General features: G+C 48.1%; 1 protein-coding gene across 1 annotated transcript in view; it reads right to left on the reverse strand.

The window, feature by feature from the left end:
• Window positions 1-19,834, reverse strand: part of Hunk (hormonally up-regulated Neu-associated kinase) — a 111,780-nt gene that overhangs the window by 24,828 nt on the left and 67,118 nt on the right. Inside the window, exons 5-6 of the mRNA XM_057765653.1 lie at window positions 9,839-9,966; window positions 755-890 (exon numbers count right to left, since the gene is read on the reverse strand). Coding sequence (XP_057621636.1) covers window positions 755-890; window positions 9,839-9,966 — 264 coding nt within the window. The remainder of the gene's footprint in view (window positions 1-754; window positions 891-9,838; window positions 9,967-19,834) is intronic.

The raw sequence follows: 19,834 nt of genomic DNA on the forward strand, positions 1-19,834 counted from the left end.
ATAGCCAAGGGAGGGTCTTTATCCCTCACTCAGAGTACTTGAGAATAGGGAAATGAGTCCCAAAGCGCACAGAGATGTTTCTCGTGCTGGTCTTCCGCTCTGCAGTCTGCCCCCAGCAGACACAGGCCAGGTGAACTGACTCAGTGCACCCGTCCAGAGCCCTCGTGGAAACTGCGAGGTAAGGCCTCTGTCCACGGCAAGCCCGCAATATGGCAGCCAAAGAAAATGATCCGACCTTATCTGCACCCATTCCCAGGACTTTCAAGCAAGGGACTTGGAGCTGAAAGACACATCAAGACTCAAGCAGCAGACAACATGTGTAACAGGTGATTTCAAAGGCTTAGTTCCATGGGATCCCAGATGCTTAACGTTGGCACACACACACACCACATAGGTCACAGTTCATTTAAATGGACACTTTAAGTGAACTACAGTGCCCCTTAGAGAATATGTAACCCATCAGAGCAAGGTTTGGCGAGGGGGCATGTCCTGCAGCTCAGCTTCCATTCCTCCAACCAGGCTCCACAGGACCCAATCAGCACAAAGACATAGGACAGCCCTGGCTGCATCTTCTTGCCCAGTGAGATGGGTCTGTCTGCAGGAGAGCGGCTGCAGAGGTGGCCAAGGCCATGCAAGGCGGCGGGATAAACAGCACTGACTTCAGTCACTACAGCTCCTGTCTGGAGCTACGGGAGGCTCACAGCACAGCCCCCACCACAATGGAGAAGGTGTCCCTCCGCAAGCACTGGTTTACCTGTTGGGATAGGTGACATTACAGGGCACTTTTCCAGTGTAGTTCTCGTTGAGCCAGCGATTTGCCAGTGCTTGCTGAATATTTGGCCTCTTCACAGGGTCTGGTTCCAGGAGAGAGCGCAGGAAGTTGATAGCCCCTGTGAGACAGTCAGCAAAGAACACACGTTATGGACTGAACGCTGTAGACACTGCAGCTGCAGGTCTGCTTCCTTATCTCCTCTGAGCCTCCAATCTCGGGGTCTCTGGCAGGGCTTCGTTTCGGTAAGGCACAAATCACGATTTCGGTTCCCACCTTTAGGACCATGCATTTCTGGAACAATCTGTGGGCTCCTGTAGTCACTCAGAGATCAGCCATAGACAAGAACTATTTCCATGTGGGGGATGAAAGTACAGAAACTGAGAAAACACCCAACAGCATGTTGTCGACTGAGCGATCCATCAGAAAGGAAGAAAGACGAATGAGTTTGAATTAGACCCTTGAGCTTGATCCTTACCGCAGGCACCGTGTCTCGTGAGGTGCTTTCTGGCTGGTTGGTTAATTGATTGTTTAATGACCCAGGGATTAAGCCTGAGCCATTGTACTCGCCTGGGAACCACCACTGAGCTATGCCCTCAGCCCTACTCTACTTTCTATTTTGAGATCAACTCTCACAAAGTAGCCCAGGGTGTCCTCGAACGCCCTCTGTAGCCCTCTGTAGCCCAGGCAGATTTCTATCTTCCCCACCTCAGCCTCCATGGTATCTTGGATTACACACGTGCGTTACCGGCAGTCCGGTCTTCTTCTTTCAAAGCTATTCTTTACTGCCTCCTACACCTGCCCCAAACTCTGTGAGATTCTAACACAGTGCCCAGTCCAGCCTGAACACACGCTGACCTAGCCACGTGCATCAGGCTGCCAGGACACCAGAGATCTGCATGCTTTGGTCTAGGTGTTAGGCCAACTCTAACTTATGTCTTCAAGTCCTCGTTTGTCACAGGGTTCTAGCAAGCCGACCACGGTAAACCCGTGCCCCTCTGATGCTGTCCCTTAAATGGAAGGAGATGTCTGGGCAGAATGCACGCCAATAGTGTTTGCTCTTATTTTCAGTCTAAAGACAAGTGTAAGGAAGGATGTAAAAACCATTGACAAAACTATAAAATCCGCGCAGCCCCTCTTACTTCCATCCCCAGCACAGGCAATTTGTTTTAATACCCTGGCTCTCCTCTCACTAGGCGAATATTTTCAGAACACCCGTGATCTACCCAGACTCTAGGGGCAGGAAGCTGGATTCTGTAGCCTTTAGGATCACAATAGGAGGGACAGCTGGACAACATGCAAAACCATATTCTGGAAGGTCGCAGGTACAGAACTGTCCAGTGAGAGAGTCTGCACACAGAGAGAGGGCCCACACACAGAGAGTGAGAGTTCACACAAAGACACTGAGAGTCTACTCACAGACAGCCCCCACATGGACAGAGTGAGAGTCCACACACAGACAGAGAGCCCACATACGGACAGAGTGAGAGCCCACACACATGGACAGAGTTGAGTGTTCATACATAGACAGAACGAGATTCCACACACAGGGACCTGGTTTTCCTGAGTTCTGAGACTCTATTCTCCTGTTCTATGACACCTTATCATAATGTCTTGCAAGGCACTGAGATACACCTCATCCGGCAAAGTGACTGTCTAGCTTGAAGAAGTCCTGGGATAGATTCCTAACACCATATAAGTCAGGCACAAGCCTATGATCCCAGCACCTGGGAGGTGGAGGCAGAAGGGTCAGGAGTTCAAGGTTATTCTCAGCTACATAGCAAGTTCAAGGAAAACCTCAGGGTACGATATGTAAGGCACATCCTCTTCCCTCTCAGAAGCAGAAAATACTATTCCTATGTATGTAAGCATGATTGTGTCTATCCAAGTACACATGTGCACGTGGGTGTGTGTACACACCCACGTGCATGTATGTAGAGGCTAGAGGACCACCTAAGGGGACATCTGAAGGGGGCATGGATCTGGGGGAAGTCAGGGAGGGGTAAATATAATAAATACATTCTATGAAATTCTCCAAGAACTAATTAAAAATGAGGGGAAAAAGGAACGCCACCCACTTCTGAGACAAGGTTCCTCCCTGACTTGGAGCTCAAGTTAGCGCCAGGATCTTCCTGTCTCCCTCTCTCCAGCCCTGGGATAACAAGTGCATGCCCCACGGTGTTCACACACCCAGCATCCTCATGTGGGATTCGGGGAATCAAACTCATGGTTCTAGGTTTGCAGGTCAAGTGTTCCATCAACTAAGTCATCCTCCTAGGTCCCCCACCAAATCCTTCTTTTATTTCATTTTCTATATATCCAAATCTACCGGATTAAATCGGAAGTCCCAGAATATAATCTCCATTTGCTTTGACTCCAAATGGTTCTTTCTCTCAAGAGCTCTTTCCCAGGGTTTTAATAGAACCCTGTTTATCCAGGAGCGGTCACGGAAATTCACTTTTGCATCTGCCCCGGTTGTCATTTTATACCGTACTTGAAAGAGTGAAGGCCTTTCTGTGAGCAGTTTTGCTATGGCGGAAATGAAGCTGTCCAAAGAGGGGCCAGTTGTGATCAGAATGGGCTCCAGAGGAATAGCCCTTTGCTAGGCCACGCCCATAGGTAAATTGTGCATGAGCACCCAGCAGATGTGGCCATCTGCCTTCAAGAATATACTGAGCCAAATGAAGGTTCAGAAGCCATAAGAGCCATGAGGTACATCAGCATGGTCAGACTTCTTAAAAAAGATTTATTTGTTTTCATTTTATGAGCAGTTTTGTAGGTGTGGATGTAACTGCACTACGTGCATGCAGTACCCACAGGGTCCAGAAGAGGGCGTTCCCTGGAACTGGAGTTACAGATGGCTGTGAGTCACCATGTGGGTGATGGGAACTGAACTTGGGTCCTCTGGAAGAGCAGCAAATGCTCCTAACTGCTGAGCCATCTCTTCAGCCTCAACACTCAGTTTTATAGCTAAGTCTCGAAATAAAATTTTCCTAAAGTCACCCAAAAAGAGGTTCCTGTTTTAAATATTTTCCCTCCCCTCGGCTCCCTAGAGTACAGGAGTTGCCTGAGGATTTTCTGGGGTTGGAGTTTTCGTTTGTTTGTTTGGTGTGTACACCCATGTGAGGGAAGGGACAGAAGCCAGAGGATGGGACAGGTGTCCCACTTTGTCACCACTCACAAAAGGGTCTCTTCACTGAAACTGGAGGCCAAAAAGAGCCAACAAATCCTGTCTCTGTTCTCCAGAACGGTGGGTTACAGGCCTATGCACAACTATGTCAGATTTTCCAATGTGGGATCTGGGAATCTGAACTCTGAAGAGCAAGCCCTCTTGCTCACTGAGCCACCGCCCCAACCCACCACTAAATAGGGGTCTTTATTGTTCAAGGACAACGTGGTAGGTTTGATGAACTGACTTGGGTGGGGCAGCTGAGTCGGGGTGCCTTCTGAGCTCTCTGATGCCCACCCCTTTGGGTGGGGCGGCTCAGTCGGGGTGCCTTCTGAGATCTCCAATGTCCGTCCCTAGGTTACTGGCAGCCATTCACAGTTGGGGCCGGGCTTCTTTGAAGAATGATTAATCAGAAAAACTAAGGGTACCCAAATGTGTGTTTCTGTTCTATTTTCACCACCGAGTGCTCTAAATCTTGACAAACTGCTGATGAGCGCACATAATTTTAGTCCAAGTCCCTGCTGATAGCCATACACCTCTGGACGTCACAGCCATCACACTGCTGTCCTGAAAAGACTTTGTGAACATCCTCAGAGTGCTTCCAAGTTTGTCCTTGGATCTTGAAAATATCCGTGTCTCTGGGGCCAAGAGGGATGACGCATTCCCCGCTAACCCAGAAAGTGAGATCTAGCATGGTCCTGGCCACCCTCGCCTCCTGACAGCTGACCTTTGGGCTTTATACTCGAGCTGAGAGAGTTGGAGCCGAATGGGGGCTCCATCACCTGCACACACCAGGAGGCAGGCACCACTGCGGGGCCAACACCGTTTCTTTCAGGAGCAGTCAGACTTCTTGAGTCTGAACTGGCTCACGTGAGCACAGGACACTGCCAAAAGCAAGGGCTGCAGGCACCAGACAAAGACACCCTCCATTACAGCAGCCAGGCAAATGCAAGCAGAGGCCTGTTCTCGAGAGAGGCTGCCCTCTCATCACCTCCCAGCTAAGAATCCTTTCACAATGGATGGGTAAAGCCTTCTTGGAAACCTTAACCGGGCCCAACCCTCAGCAATGCCAACATTTCTTCCTCAGCGTCTCTCTCTGTGCATCTGTGAGACAAAATCCTCTTAATTGAAAGTGTCTGCTTGGAATACACTAGAAATGCTTTTGCTATGGCGCCGTGACGAAAGAGTAAACTGTTGGGAAACTCAGCCGCGAAAGGCATTCATGAACTCTGTGCTGTGCAGGAGGCAACTTGCAGAAAGCGGAAATCAACTGGAGGAGAGTTGGAAAGGCCCAAGGCTGAAGGTTTCCAACTGCGTGATGGGTACAGGAGGCGATTCTTTGCACATTTCATAGATTATCAAGGACAGGAGCACTGCAATTTTTTTTCCAAATGAACCTTGCTAAAGTAAAAATAAATTAATAAATAAAACTTTGAATTTAGTCTAAATGGTAATCATAAGATTTAATTGATGTAATCATTTCAAATAGGGTAGACAGAATATCAAACTAACAATGATACGTGCTCCTGATAGATGGTAACATTGGTGCATTTTCAATTTGTAATGACATCACTCAAAACACAAGTCCTAAAGGCAAGAGACAAGACTTTGAAGTTCGTGGGCTGTGGAGGGGACAGATCATGTGTTAATAAGGAAAGAGGGCCAGAGAGATGGCTCAGCAGTTAAGAGTGAGTGCTGCTCTTGCAGAGGACCCGAGTTCAGTTCCAGCACCAATATTAGGTAGACTACCCATAACTCCAGCTCCAGGGGTTCAGACACCCTCTCTGGCCTCTGCAAGTGCTGCACACATATGAGCATGTGTGTGTGTGTCTGTGTGTGTGTGTGTGGCGTGTGTGTGTCTGTGTATGCACGTGCACATGCATGTGTTTTTAAAAGGAAAGGGAAAATAAATAGCACAGTACAAAGGGAAATGCGGGTTTTCAGTCAAGACAACGGAATCACTCTGAGACTCAGGTTCCTCGCTGGTAAATTGGGAACAATGTTGTTCACTTTGCCTGACACACTGAAAGGGCAGGAACAGGGAAGAACTTCATTCTGTTGCTCCAGGAAGGGACTGCTTCTCTTGAAACTGGCAAACTAGTATTTCTGGACATAACAGCTGATCACAGGGGCACGAAGGCCAACCAGGCTTGCTGCACTGGCCCGCTTCTCCTACAGCCTGTGCGTGGCTCACACTAGTTCTGTCCACACATATCTCTGCCTTTTCACCATCAGCACCCGTGGTGGGGTGGCACTGCTTCTTCCCTAGGGTTTGACGGAGGCCATGTGCCATGCTTAGATACAGAAGGCATGAGTGACTTTTACTGCTGGGCGGGGACCTCCTTTTTTATCTTCTCTGATGGACCAGCAATGGGGCTGAGATCCCACTTGGGCTCAGACCTCTTTAATCTTTGATCCAGCCTTCAATTAATATGAAGCACACCTGATTTTCGATAAAGGAGCTAAAAGTATACAATGGAAAAAAGAGAGCATCTTCAACAAATTGTGCTGGCAAAACTGGAAGTCAATCTGTAGAAGAATGAAAATAGATCCATATCTATCACCATGCACAAAACTCAAGTCCAAATGGATTAAAGACCTCAATATCAGTCCAAACACACTGAACCTGATAGAAAAGAAAGTGGGAAGTACTCTACAACACATGGGCACAGGAGAACACTTCCTACGTATAACCCCAGCAGCACAAACACTAAGGACATCATTGAATAAATGGGACCTCCTGAGACTGAGAAGCTTCTGTAAAGCAAAGGACACTGTCACTAAGACAGAAAGGCAACCCACTGACTGGGAGAAGATCTTCACCAACCCCGCAACTGACAAAGGTCTGATATCCAAAATATACAAAGATCTCAAGAAATTAGACCGTAAAAGGTTAATCAATCCAATTATAAAATGGGGCACTGAGCTGAACAGAGACTTTTCAACAGAAGAAGTTCAAATGGCCAAAAGACACTTAAGATCGTGCTCAACTTCCTTAGCAATCAGGGAAATGCAAATCAAGACAACATTAAGATACCATCTTACACCGGTCAGAATGGCTAAAATCAAAAACACCAATGATAGCCTCTGCTGGAGAGGTTGCGGAGAAAGGGGCACACTCATCCATTGCTGGTGGGAATGCAAACTTGTGCAACCACTTTGGAAAGCAGTGTGGCGGTTTCTCAGGAAAGTCGGGTTCAACCTACCTCTCGACCCAGCAATACCACTATTGGGAATATACCCAAGAGATGCCCAAACATACAACAAAAGTATATGCTCAACTATGTTCATAGCAGCATTGTTTGTAATAGCCAGAACCTGGAAACAACCTAGATGTCCTTCAATGGAAGAATGGATGAAGAAAGTATGGAATATATACATATTAGAGTACTACTCAGCAGTAAAAAACAATGACTTCTTGAATTTTGCATACAAATGGACGGAAATTGAAAACACTATCCTGAGTGAGGTAAGCCAGACCCAAAAAGAGGAACATGGGATGTACTCACCCATATTTGGTTTCTAGCCATAAATAAAGGACATTGAGACTATAACTCGTGATTCTAGAGAAGCTAAATAAGAAGGTGAACCCAAAGAAAAACATATAAGCATCCCCCTGAATATTAACCTTCATCAGGCGATGAAAGAAGACAGAGACAGAGACCAACATTGGAGCACTGGACTGAAGTCTCACGATCCAAAGGAGGAGCAGAAGGAGAGTGAGCACGAGCAAGGAACTCAGGACTGCGAGGGGTGCACCCACACACTGAGGCAATGGGGATGTTCTATCGGGAACTCACCAAGGCCAGCTGGCCGGGGACTGAAAAAGCATGGGACAAAACCGGTCTCGCTGAACATAATGGACAATGAGGACTACTGAGAACTGAAGAACAATGGCAATGGGTTCTTGATCCTATTGCACGTAATGGCTTTGTGGGAGCCCAGGTAGTTTGGATGCTCACCTTAATAGACCTGGATGGAGGTGGGTGGTCCTTGGACCTCCCACAGGGCAGAGAAACCTGCTTGCTCTTTGGGCTGAGGAGGAAGGAAGACTTGATTGGGGGATGGGGAGGGAATGGGAGGTGGTGGCGGGGAAGAGGAAGAAATCTTTAATAATTAAATAAATTAATTAATAAATAAAAAATAAAAAATAAAAATAAAAAAAATAAATAAATGAAGAAACAGTAAAAAAAAAAAATATGAAGCACACAAAGTAAGCCCTTGTGGTCTCAGCCACTGAGAACTGGGGCTGACCGTTATCATCACGACCCAGCAATTCTTCTCTTGGCCACTTGTCTTAAAGAAATCACATTCGCAGACACATCTGGAGCTGCGTGTTCACAGCAGCCCCAAACTGGAAACACTCCAGCGGTCCTTCAACAGGTGACAGGCTAAACAAGCCATGGTCTGTCCATTCCAGGAACACAACTCAGCAGGGAAAAGAGATCTCAGCACAACTGCAGCGAGACAAGGGGTTTATACGTATTCTCCATCTTCATAATGCCTTCACTTCAAAAAAATGAAGAGAGATGGAGATGGGAAAGTGGCCAGTAAGGCTTTGCAGAGCTAGGGGAGGGAGTAGACAACGCCCATACAGGGAGGGGGAGCAGTTCTTGCAATGCAACTGTGTGTCTTGATGCCACCTCACTTAAAGCACCAACACTACCAGCTATCTGACATGTTTATTTATCCACATATATGTGTGTGTACAGATACACATATACATGTATGTATATATTCGCCTCTCTCCACAGATGTATGTGCTCTGTAGGAGCAGAGGCTACATATGGCTCTCTTCCTGGCGTCTAGAACACAGATAGCATGTGATTGGTTGTCATGGACTATGAGAACGGATATGAAGTGATGAATACATGGATGGATGAATGGTGCTTTACGGCACCTCCAACACCTCTGAATGCCCAGAAGCCTCGTGTGGCGATTCCTTCAACACGTCGTGAGTTCCCTAACTCCACGAGGCAGGGCCCCCAGTGCAGAACTATTTCTTCCAAAAGTCACTACTGTAACCTCTCTTCCTAAGGACACAACGCCTCCCTGGCTCTCAACCTCCAGGGATTATAATCTACTTGCAAGGTGAAAGCATAGCTGGATTGGATAACCATGCCCAAGAACTCATTTCAAGTAGGATCCATTGACAAGAGTGTATCTCAGGTCAGTTCCCCAGACGCTTACAAACCCAAGGGGAAAATACTCAATAGTGGCAAAACAAAATGTATCAGGAAAGGGGAAATTAAATAATTGGCCTTTCTTTGTCGAAAGCCTCATTTCAGTGACCCTAGACTTATTCTAACAGAGCAATTAAATGACCCCTCAGAGCCGAGCACAGGCCAGGAACTTGATGTGAATTGTGAACCAAACAAAAGATGGAATCCTATCAATTTACTGAGTCTGAAACCCAATCTTTATTCAAGTCTTTTACTGCAATTCGAAGGGGCTGAAGTATGAGAGAACTTCTCAAAATCATCTCTGGTTTATTCTAATGAAGTAACCGAGTCCACACATGCCCAAAAGCTTTTGAAAGGCCTCAAAACCCACATAATAAAACAAATCACGGAGCCAACACTTGAATGAAACCAATGTTTCTCTGCAGTAAACTGGCTGAAGCAAACGAGTCTTTCCGAGGCCGCACTGCACAGTGTGAGCCTGCAGCTCCTTCTCAAGCAAAGGCAGCAAGGCCCCTCTTGCTGCATGTAGTTTGTACCAGAGACAGAAGAAGGGGATCAGAGCTTCCGAATCACGGTGGAAAGGAGAATGCACAATCAATGGACGGACTGGCTTTCCAGGGACGGGAAGCCCAGCAGCCTCTCTTGTTTAGACAGGGAAAGGGAATCACCACAAGGGGAGTCCAAACCTGTCAGAGTCCAGAGCAGCAGACACGTTACCTGTGGAGAGCTGGGTGGGGAGCGGGTTCATTTCTTTGTCCACCATCTTCTGGTACAGAGCCCTCAGGCTGAAAGGCTCCACTGTGAAAGGCAGGGTCCCGGTCAACATAGCGTACATGTTCACACCTCTGAAAAGAGACACATCGAAGCGTGAGAACAGAGCGGTCCCAGGGTGCAGAAGACAAAGAGCACACAGCCAGCTGAGGCGTCTTTCTAGAACCCTCCAGTCGCGTCATGGTCGAAGTGCTGACACCCGAAAGGCTGGGGTGAGAACACTGTGAAGATGTAATGAGGGCCCAGAGATCAGCAAGAACAGGAAGAGCTGCCTCTGGAGGAGAGAGAAACCACGCTGTCTTCACTCTGGATTCAGGCTGAGTATCTGCTGGAAAATCTAAAATGCCCCGAATTCAGAAACGTCTTGACTACCGAAATGGCACCACAAGCAGCAAACGCCCCCTCTGGCTTCATGTGGTAGTACACCAAGGGTACTACCTAAAATCGCCTTCAGGCTGGGTCTAGAATGTATATGCAGAACACTGACTAGGGTCCCATGCTCAGAATACTTCATTACACACATGCAAAGATTTCAAAACCAAAACATGCTTCCGGCCCTAAGCATTTTGGACAAGGGACACTCAAGTTGTAATGAGAAGACATCAACACCAGAGAATTCCAAATGGCAGCATGTGGGACACACTGTTAGGGGCCTGTAATAGTTCCAGATACGCTATACAGGTAGAACTTAGAAGGGGACAGATTAAATAACACAGGGCATCCCTTCTGGGCTAAGAGTGTTCCGGCTTACCACTCAGCACTTTGGAATCAAACCTCCGCACCCAAAGCCAGTCTTCTATCTGTCTCTTGTAAGCGAAGCCACGATACCAATCCAATCTCTTGAATTTTGCTCTGGGAAGTCCTTCCCAGGTTCATCTCTCCATTGATTAATTATTGGGAGCCTGCCACCGGTGGACCAGTATCTCAGCTATGGTTGAGCTATTGCCAAGCGGACTTAACTGCTTATACCAAAGCCAACCCAGAGGACAGCCAAGTCTTCTGGGAGGATTTTACTCTCTTGATGTATAAAGCTCCTATCATGTTGATGAGGTTTCCTGATGGGGAAGAAATGTCTGCTTGCCAAAAGGTCTCCACTCTTCAAAGGCACCCAGGGCGGATGTGTTTTTTTTTTTTAAAGAAGGCAACAGGATTTCCAGTCAAAACAGAGCCAATGAAACTGATTGAAATTAAGACCCTTCGGGTGTAATTCCACAGAGGCGCCTCTGAATTCTGCAAGCCATATAATGACAGGTACTGGAGCCCACACTGCAGCTTCAAGCACGCTCAGATTCCAGATGTAATCTGAGGCCCAGTTCTCTCTCTGATCTCAGAACAGAGTCAGGGGACAGACACGTTCATTCCACAGATTCTTGCTGGATGCCTCTCTCTGACTGAGAGTTCTGTCAGCCAGACAATGGTGCCATTCTGGATTTTGAGCTGGAGAGGAACAGGCAATGGGCAAACACACGAATAAACATAACTCTTTCAAGTAAAACTGAGATCAGAAAGAGGAGGACAGTGTGGGCTTACACTGCTTTTGACACAAGCTCGATTAAGGAGACCGGGCAGCCTCTTAGGGCAGTGTTTTATGTATGAGCTTATATACCTTCAGTTGGCCGGACGAGGCCACGTGACAAATTACATAACCCAAGAGTCAAACAAACAGGGCAGATGCACAGTTACAGACAACAGTTGTTCTTAACGCGTGTTCAGTGCAACACATTCCTCAGGGCATGAAGAGAGGTGAACAAAAAGTTCCATAGCCAAACAAGTTACCTACACAGCGAGTCACCCTCCCACATAAGCGAGCCAAAGAGGCTCAGACTGGAGAGCTGGGGAGGGTGGCAGCAAGCACACAGTACTGTTATCAGTCAGAACGAAGTGATAGATTTCACAAAGAAATCAAGTACACATGTGAAGGGATGCACCAATTAAAACTCAGAAACCAGACCAGTCACGGTGACAGATAGAACTGAGTAGCTGAGGGAGGCAGTTTGGAAGGGGAGGGGAGGAGAGCCGAGGTTGTGGCTTGCCTTAAAGCCCCGTTCGGCAGGCTTGTGTCTTTGATGTGTTTTTTAAGTAGAGCCAAATGCTTGGCTTTTGGGAAGTCTTCAGCACTGATAGAAAAAAAAATTAGAAGTCTCAAAACTATGCGCTATCTACGAAGAGGCCTTACACATAGGCTTTAATGAGTGGAAAACCTCTGGACTCTCCCACGGTTACTGAAGACCACTAAACAGTTACCTCCAAGATGAACTGTTCCCGGAAGCCTGGAGGCGGCCTCTCCTGCGCAGGGCTGAAGAAGGACGGGTGGCCAAACATTAAGCCAGAGTCTTCACCTTCTGTACAAGACCGGGTACTTGCCCACAGCCAGGACTCTACCGTATCCCCATCTGACGAGGAGGAGGCCAACGTGGACTTAATGTGTCAGGGATGCACCTGCGAATCTCCTGCTAAGGGCAGCGGCGAACAGCCTCCCAGAGTGTGTCCCTCACTCCGCACACCAGCACCTCCTGAACACGGCCTCCCAGAGTGTGTCCCTCAGTCCACACACCAGTACCTCCTGAACACGGCCTCCCAGAGTGTGTCCCTCAGTCCTACACACCAGCACCACCTGAACACGGCTTCAAGTGTGTCCCTCAGTCCACACACCAGTACCTCCTGAACACGGCCTCCCAGAGTGTGTCCCTCACTACGCACACCAGCACCACCTGAACACGGCTTCGAGTGTGTCCCTCAGTCCCACACCAGCACCACCTCAACACAGCTTCCCAGAGTGTGTCCCTCACTCCGCACACCAGCAGCACCTGAACACTTGAAAGTGGACATTCCCGGGCCGGCTCCAGACTCAGAGTCAGAAACTCCCAGACCAGGCCTTGTTATATGTGGTTTAACAATCCTGCTGGGGCCATTGAGATGGTCCAATAGGCATCGGTGCTGGCCAGGCAAGCCTGGTGAAGTGCGTGTGAGTGCCGGAATGCACGTAGAAGTTAAAGGAGAGAAATGACTCCACAGCAACGTCCTCTGACTCCACATGCCACTGAGATGTGAATCTCCTCTCCCGCTCCCTCCACTCCTCTCCCCTCCTTCTCTCTCTCTCTCTAACACACACTCACACACACACACAAACACACACACACATACTTAAATGCAATAATGATTTTTTTTAACTCTCTAAATGCACTCTGCTTTAAAATCCACTGGGAAGATAAAACATAGACGGTGGGAGACTCAAGCCATCATAGTGAGTCTGACAGGAGGACTGCCAGGGAGGACTGCCAGGGAGGATTGGCAGGGAGGACTGCCAGGGAGGACTGGCAGGGAGGACTGGCGGGGAGGACCACACAAACTACAGACTGCAATCCAGCTCCTCTTCAGCACTGGCCCCACTGCATTATGTTAATGTCCTCATTGGAATACGCTGGGGCTCCTGTGTCTTTGAGTTACTAGAATGTAATTAGTTTGGGCATTTTAGTTATACAAGGCCATACATTTATTAATATATAATTTTGGATTTATGTGCTCATAACACTTAAACAAACAAACCAGAGAAACACCTAAGTCAACATGTGAAGACATCACATGTTCTTCGGCTCAGAGGGCAGCATACAACACTAGAGCCTGAAGACACTGCCCTGTCACCTTTCATGCCATAGTTCATCTTTTGGAGACGTGTGGCTTCTTTGTCACAAGTAGAACGCGCTGAGTGCTATAGGAAGCCTCCAGCAGCAGGATGTTGTTTGGTGGGGAAGGACCCGGCTGGAGGGCAGGATGCTGTGTGGAGGGGAAGGACCCGGCTGGAGGGCAGGATGCTGTGTGGTGGGGAAGGACCCGCCTGAAGGGCAGGATGCTGTGTGGTGGGGAAGGACCCGCCTGAAGGGCAGGATGCAGTGGGGGGGGGGGGACCCTGTAGAAGGGATTTGTTGGAAGTCTGAACCAAGAGCAACTCTAAAACTATTTCAAAAGTTTCTTCTGGGTGACCTGAAGACAGAAAATCACTTGACTCCTTATCACCAGTTGGCTTCAAAGAATAAGAACTAACAACCAAAAACAAAACAAAGCACCAGCTCCCTGTGTCACTGCATAGCACACTGGTCTCTGTCTCCTCCTTACATACCCTGGACCACAGATAATGATGAGAGATACTGTGTTCAAGACGGCGCCAGGGAACTCCAAGTAAGAGCGTGACTGCCTTACCAAAAGGCTTCCAGTTATTATGGATGATTAACAATTACAAACTCACAGACGTTGAGAGATTCCTCTCCCTTCATCCCAAGCACGAAGGCCGAATAACTGAAACCGTAGGAAGAGTTGAGTGCTGCATCTGGAGTAAATTTAACACCAAATAAATCTTCTAAGTTGTCACATTAAAAACAAAAACAAAAAGGAACAAAAAAACCTCATCTTTTTAAATAAAACAAAACAACAATAAGAAATACAATTGTTTTTGGGAAATGACGATGGAAACCCACATTAATAACCGGATAGCCCTAGGAGAGGTTAAAAGACACACTAGATTGGGCGTCTTAACTCCTCTCCCCTAGAGTTTTCATCCATGTTTAATAGGTGGATAAAGAGAGAGGCAGCCCCTCTGACATTTCACAAGCATGCGAGAATACCAAGGGAGATGTGGAATGCGGTTTATAAAGCCTGTAATCCCATAGAATCAGGCAGAGTTTCCAAACATGCTCAGAATTTCCTGAAAAGCCTTTTGAAATATGGCCCAGGGGTTTCCTGGGTTCTCTGTGGCAGACACAAAACTTCTACAACTCCAAGAGAGCTTTGAAGAGAGCCAGCGATTACAGAGACAGGGCCGGGGAAGAGCAGCAATCCGACAGGGCTGGTTTCACAACTGACAGGAAATGCAGGGAGCCACTGCAGGGGGGGAAAGCCTACGGGGTAAAGAACATTGCACAACAGTCTGATGTCAAAAGAGAAGGAACCAGTGGTAGTGATGGGCAGCTGGAAGAAGGAAAGGGGCCCTGTGGAGAAGGTGTGGAACCTTCGGTACTGAGTCAAAGGCAAGCGCTGGTCCTGACAGTCAGTCCGACACATTAAAATATTCCCTGGAGGAATATTTTATTATTATTATTATTATTCATTATTATTCCTCCAAGAAGAAGGACACTGAGTCGCTGCTCCCTGGAGAAGTTGCCAGAAACTATCCAGACTCAAGGAAAGAGCGAATATGAACTCTGCCTGAGCAGGTGGAGAGTGAGGTCATGGGGGCATGTGGCCAGGAGCCTCGGCAACCACCCGGCTCACACAAAGACGGTGAGAGGAACCAAGCACACCTTGGTTCTGCATGGTTCTACAAGAAAGAAACTACCTTGAAGAATCTAAACTTAACCCTCCACCAGAAGGTCTTTCTACATCAATTTTCAGCAACAACTCCCAAAGGAAGTCCTGATAGGAAAGGAGGAATCCTGCATCCATCTGAAAAAGCCTCTGTCCCAGCCCTCTTCCATTAAATGGTCTGCGTTTGGCAGGAAAATAAGTCTGGTGGATTTCAAGGTGTTTGTTCCTTTTTCTTCCCTGCTCTATTTCAATAAATGTGCTAGCTACAAAAGCAGGGAAATGCCAGAGTTGAAGGAAGCTTCGTCTTTGAAATGAGGTTTCACTATGTAGCCCAGGATAGCCTCAAATGCCTCCGGCCCCTGACTACTGAACACTGGGATTGGAGGCAGTACCACCATGCCCGGCCAGTATGGAATTTCTCTTTCAAAAGTCAAAAGGCTTCAGCTTCCCCAAATGAACACAGTTCTCCTTGCACCTTCCTCATCAGCTTTTATCATGAATACAGAGAAAATCCTTGTGTCTGTGACCCCTGCCTGCAGAGGACAGCATCTGGTGTCATTCCGTAAAACGCGGAGACTGGGACCCAGCCCGGTTTTGTCATTCTCTTCCTGAACACGGTGTTCTGTACAGACAAATGCGCTGAAACAACATGGTACCCCTTGCCCAACTTATCTACCCAAAGGAATTCGGAAAAGACAGGTCCCTCCCATGAATTCAGCAAAAGAAGGGTTCAGGAAGCTTGGGGTCATGGGCTTGGCGGGGGCACAATGTCTGTGCATGACTCTGCACTAGGTCCCGAGGCTGCACAGCCACCAGGGCAAACCACTGTGCCGTGAGAACGGCGCTTTCTCCATCTCCTGGGGGACAAGACTCTGCTGTCCGTTCTTCTAACCCTTAAAGGCTCGCTGAGGTTCTCAAGCAAATGTTGTAAAATAGTCTTGAAGTTAAATTCTCTTCAATTAAAAAGCACATCTGCATTAACGCTATTTTCAAATTAGAACACATGCCACTCTGAGGGAAAGGCGAAAAGCAATAATAAATGTTTGGTTTACTAAAGTGACCAATACAGTTTTGTGTCTAAAATCTCAAAGTTCACTGAAGAGAAGGGGAAGGGGTGGAGGGGGGAAAGAATGAATGTGTGTGTGTGTGTGCGCGCGCGTGTGTGTGCGCGTGCGTGCGCGCGAGCACATGAGTGAGCATATAAGACCTCTGAGTGAAGTGAAGGAGAAAGGTGAACATGGTTTTAAGGATAATTTAAATGGTCCTGAACGTGACACCATTGACAAGGACGAGTGCCCCAGGACGCCATCCCTTTTTGCACAGCTAATGCTCACATTACCAGCAGGATGCTCCAGCTGTCTCAAGCATTCTCCAAGCCTTTCTATGCAACAGGCTGGTTTCTTCTTCACCAGCCTCAGAAGCTTCAGAGTTGGTCCCTGCCATCCAGCAGGCTCAAAATCCTCTGGAGAGGGATATTTGCTTTTGATTTTAGAAGTCAATTCCTTACTATGCTGTTTCACAGCAATTAAAAACAAAAAGAGGCATTTTGTAATGATGGTTTTAGAGCAGGGAGCCAGTGGGCTCCATTTCCCGTCTCATCTTAAGCAGTGTTGAATTAAATTCTCTTTGGGTTTTCTATTTCCCAATTCTGTCAACAAAGCCGTGGGTACCACACAGAAACCTAATCCCTCCCTCAGACAGAGGACTCCAAGGTAGTGGAAAATCCATCTTCTAACGAAGGCTCTGAAGTTTCATGCTCTCGCCAGGACCTGCAGAGCCGGCAGTATTCAGATGCCAGCAGTGCCTGAGCCGTACATGGCCTGGAGCCGTCCCCCCTCCCCTAACTGGTCAGCTTCACTCAGCTCTCAAGAGCAGGTTAAAGCCCCCCACCCCCACACTGCTTTCTCAGTTTCATCCAGCTGTGTGCCTGCCTTCAGGCTGCCTGACATTGCATCTTTTTTACAGGGGACTTGTAGGCAGGTATGTGTCTTCATCAGCCTGGTCTACACTGTGGTTTGGGCAAGTCTCCACCAGAGGTTCGTGTGCTTTTGAAGGCCTGATTCCCAGAAAGGCATTAGGAGAAGGCGAGGGATCTTTAGGAGTGGGTCTAGCAGAAATCCTTAAGCAGCTAGTACATGCTCTGAAAGGGAACTTGGACTTTCTCTTTGCCCCTGGTTTGTAACCTTGGCAGTTCTGCCCTGTCACAGACTCCATCCCCAGTGTTGCACCTCACCACAGGCCCCAGTCAATGAGGTCAATCCATCACAGACTGAAAACTTCAGAAGTACTTGCCAAAACAAACCTTTATTCTTCATGTGCTCGTCATCTCCGGTACTTGGTTATAGCAATGAAAAGCTGGCCAACTCAGGCTACCGTAACAAAATACCACAGAACGGGGAACTCAAACAATAGATACCGTCTTACAGTTCTGGGGCTGAAAGGCTAAGATCAAGATCACACAACAGTTGGGTTCGGGAGTGAGTGTTGTAAGAGCGGCAGGCTGCTGCCCCAGCTCCCGGAGATGTAGGGTAAGCCCAGCCAATGACCTTGCTTGAAGGGCGGGATCCCCTGAGGTTATTATTTACTTATAAATATTGTGGGTATGCTCCCCATTTTCCCTTCTGTTTTCCTGCTCTTCGTTGGAACCTTGGCTTTGTAAGTTATTCCCTTCTTCCCCTCAATAAAGCTGATATTAAAGTTAGCCTGATTAATCCTATTTGCCAATCTATTACGCCGCATCACAGGAGAGAGCCTCCCTCCTTCCCTTCTTGTCCTGTGACCTCACACAGCACACAGACAACACAAGTTCTCTGTGCCTCTTAGAAGGACACCCATAGCAGCATGGACTCCGCCTTCTTCACTACATCTGAAAGTAATACGTCCCAAAGGTGCCATCACCAAACACCTTGACCAGGGGCATTAGGGCTTTGGAAGATTAAGTGGGGACTGGGAGACACAACTCGGTCACAGAAGAAGGCAAGTGAGTCACAGACGCTGGCTATACCCAGCAAGCAGGAGAGAAGGTCTTTCCCGGCTCAAGGTTGAGCTATGCAATTGGCTCTGCCCACTGAGGCACAAGTAAAGGAGACATGAAAGGGGTGCTGCAGCTTGCCATCTTGTCCCGGGGACTCTTCTGGCACGAATGAAACTCTACACCTTCCATGCCCTGCTCCCGTGTCTGCTCACCACGAAGCCTCCATAGAGATTTTCTGACCACCTACAGAGAGCTGGCGGCCATGGGAAATGGGGAAGAAGCTTCCCTGAGGATCACGGCCCTTTAACTTAGTCATAGAACTGAGAGATAGGGTGTCGGCGGTTGCTAAATATGAATTCCTTCCCCTGACCAAGCAACTTGGCAAAAAGGCCAAGAACAAAACCCAGCCTTGCTCGGCCTGTGCTTTCATCTCCACGTGGATAACCGACTCACTCTGTGTCAGAGTTAGCACGAGGCGGCAGAGGAGCCTGGGCCTTGCGCCCTCCTCTACACACCTGCTACATGCAGGAGATTCCGGCTTCAGCTCGTGTGGTCACACCTGGGGCAACACCATCTTGTCCATCCCTTTAAGAGCCTGACCTCAAGGAGCAAACTGCCATCTGCTCCCTGACTCCACCTTCCCTTTGGTCACCACAGGATGCAACACCCTTGAAATGTCCCTTGGCATCTGGGGCTTCCACAGTCTTTCATTTCTTCCATGGCGTGTTAATGAATTCCCCAGCTGTCCCAAGACTGTGAAGAGTCTGGAGGAGACAGTGAAGGGGCTCACAAATGGGAGAGTGAACGGCGGCGGCAGGCGTACAGGGAAATTAAAGTGAGGGGGCACAGGGGCCCTCGGCAGGGAACACGGCGAGTCCACAAAGGGTCTGCTGGAGGAAAGCTGGAACTGAGATTGGATGAAGAGCCGGACCAGCATCCCGGCAAAGGAAAGACAGGTGGGAAGATGGGAGAAAAACCAAGCTGGTGGTGCGGGACCAGGAGGTGCAAAGAGGTGGGCCAGGTGGGCGAGGTGGGCGTGGTGGGCGAGGTAGGCGTGGTGGGCCTCAGCAGATGGATTTAGAGCTCGTGCTTAGGAAACTATGGTAGGGTCTGTTTGTGTGATTTTGTTTTAGTGAGGATGTGGGGGTGTATGTGATGTGTGTGGGTATGTGTTGTCTGTTTATATGGTGTGTATATGTGGTATATGTACACATGGACTGCAAGTGCACATGTGTCTGTTGATTTGGTTTGGCGTGTGTGTGTAGTTTGTAGTGTGTGTGTTTGTGTGGTGTGTGTATGTGATGTGTATCAGTGTATGTATATCCATAGGCCTGTGTTTTTGGTTTGGTTTGGTGTGTGCGTGTGTGTATATGTGTGCACATGTGTTTGGTTTGGGGTGTGTGTGTATACGTGTGCACATGTGTTTGTTTGGTTTGGTGTGTGTACATGTGCACATGTGTTGGTTTGGTTTGGTGTGTGCGAGTGTGTATATGTGTGCACATGTGTTTGTTTGGTTTGGGGTGTGTGTGTATACATGTGCACATGTGTTGGTTTGGTTTGGTGTGTGTGAGTGTGTATATGTGTGCACATGTGTTTGTTTGGTTTGTGTGTGTATGTGTGTACATGTGCACATGTGTTGGCTTGGTTTGGTGTGTGCGAGTGTGTATATG

Source organism: Chionomys nivalis, chromosome 3 (genome assembly GCF_950005125.1).
Source record: "Chionomys nivalis chromosome 3, mChiNiv1.1, whole genome shotgun sequence".
Lineage (NCBI taxonomy): Eukaryota > Metazoa > Chordata > Mammalia > Rodentia > Cricetidae > Chionomys > Chionomys nivalis.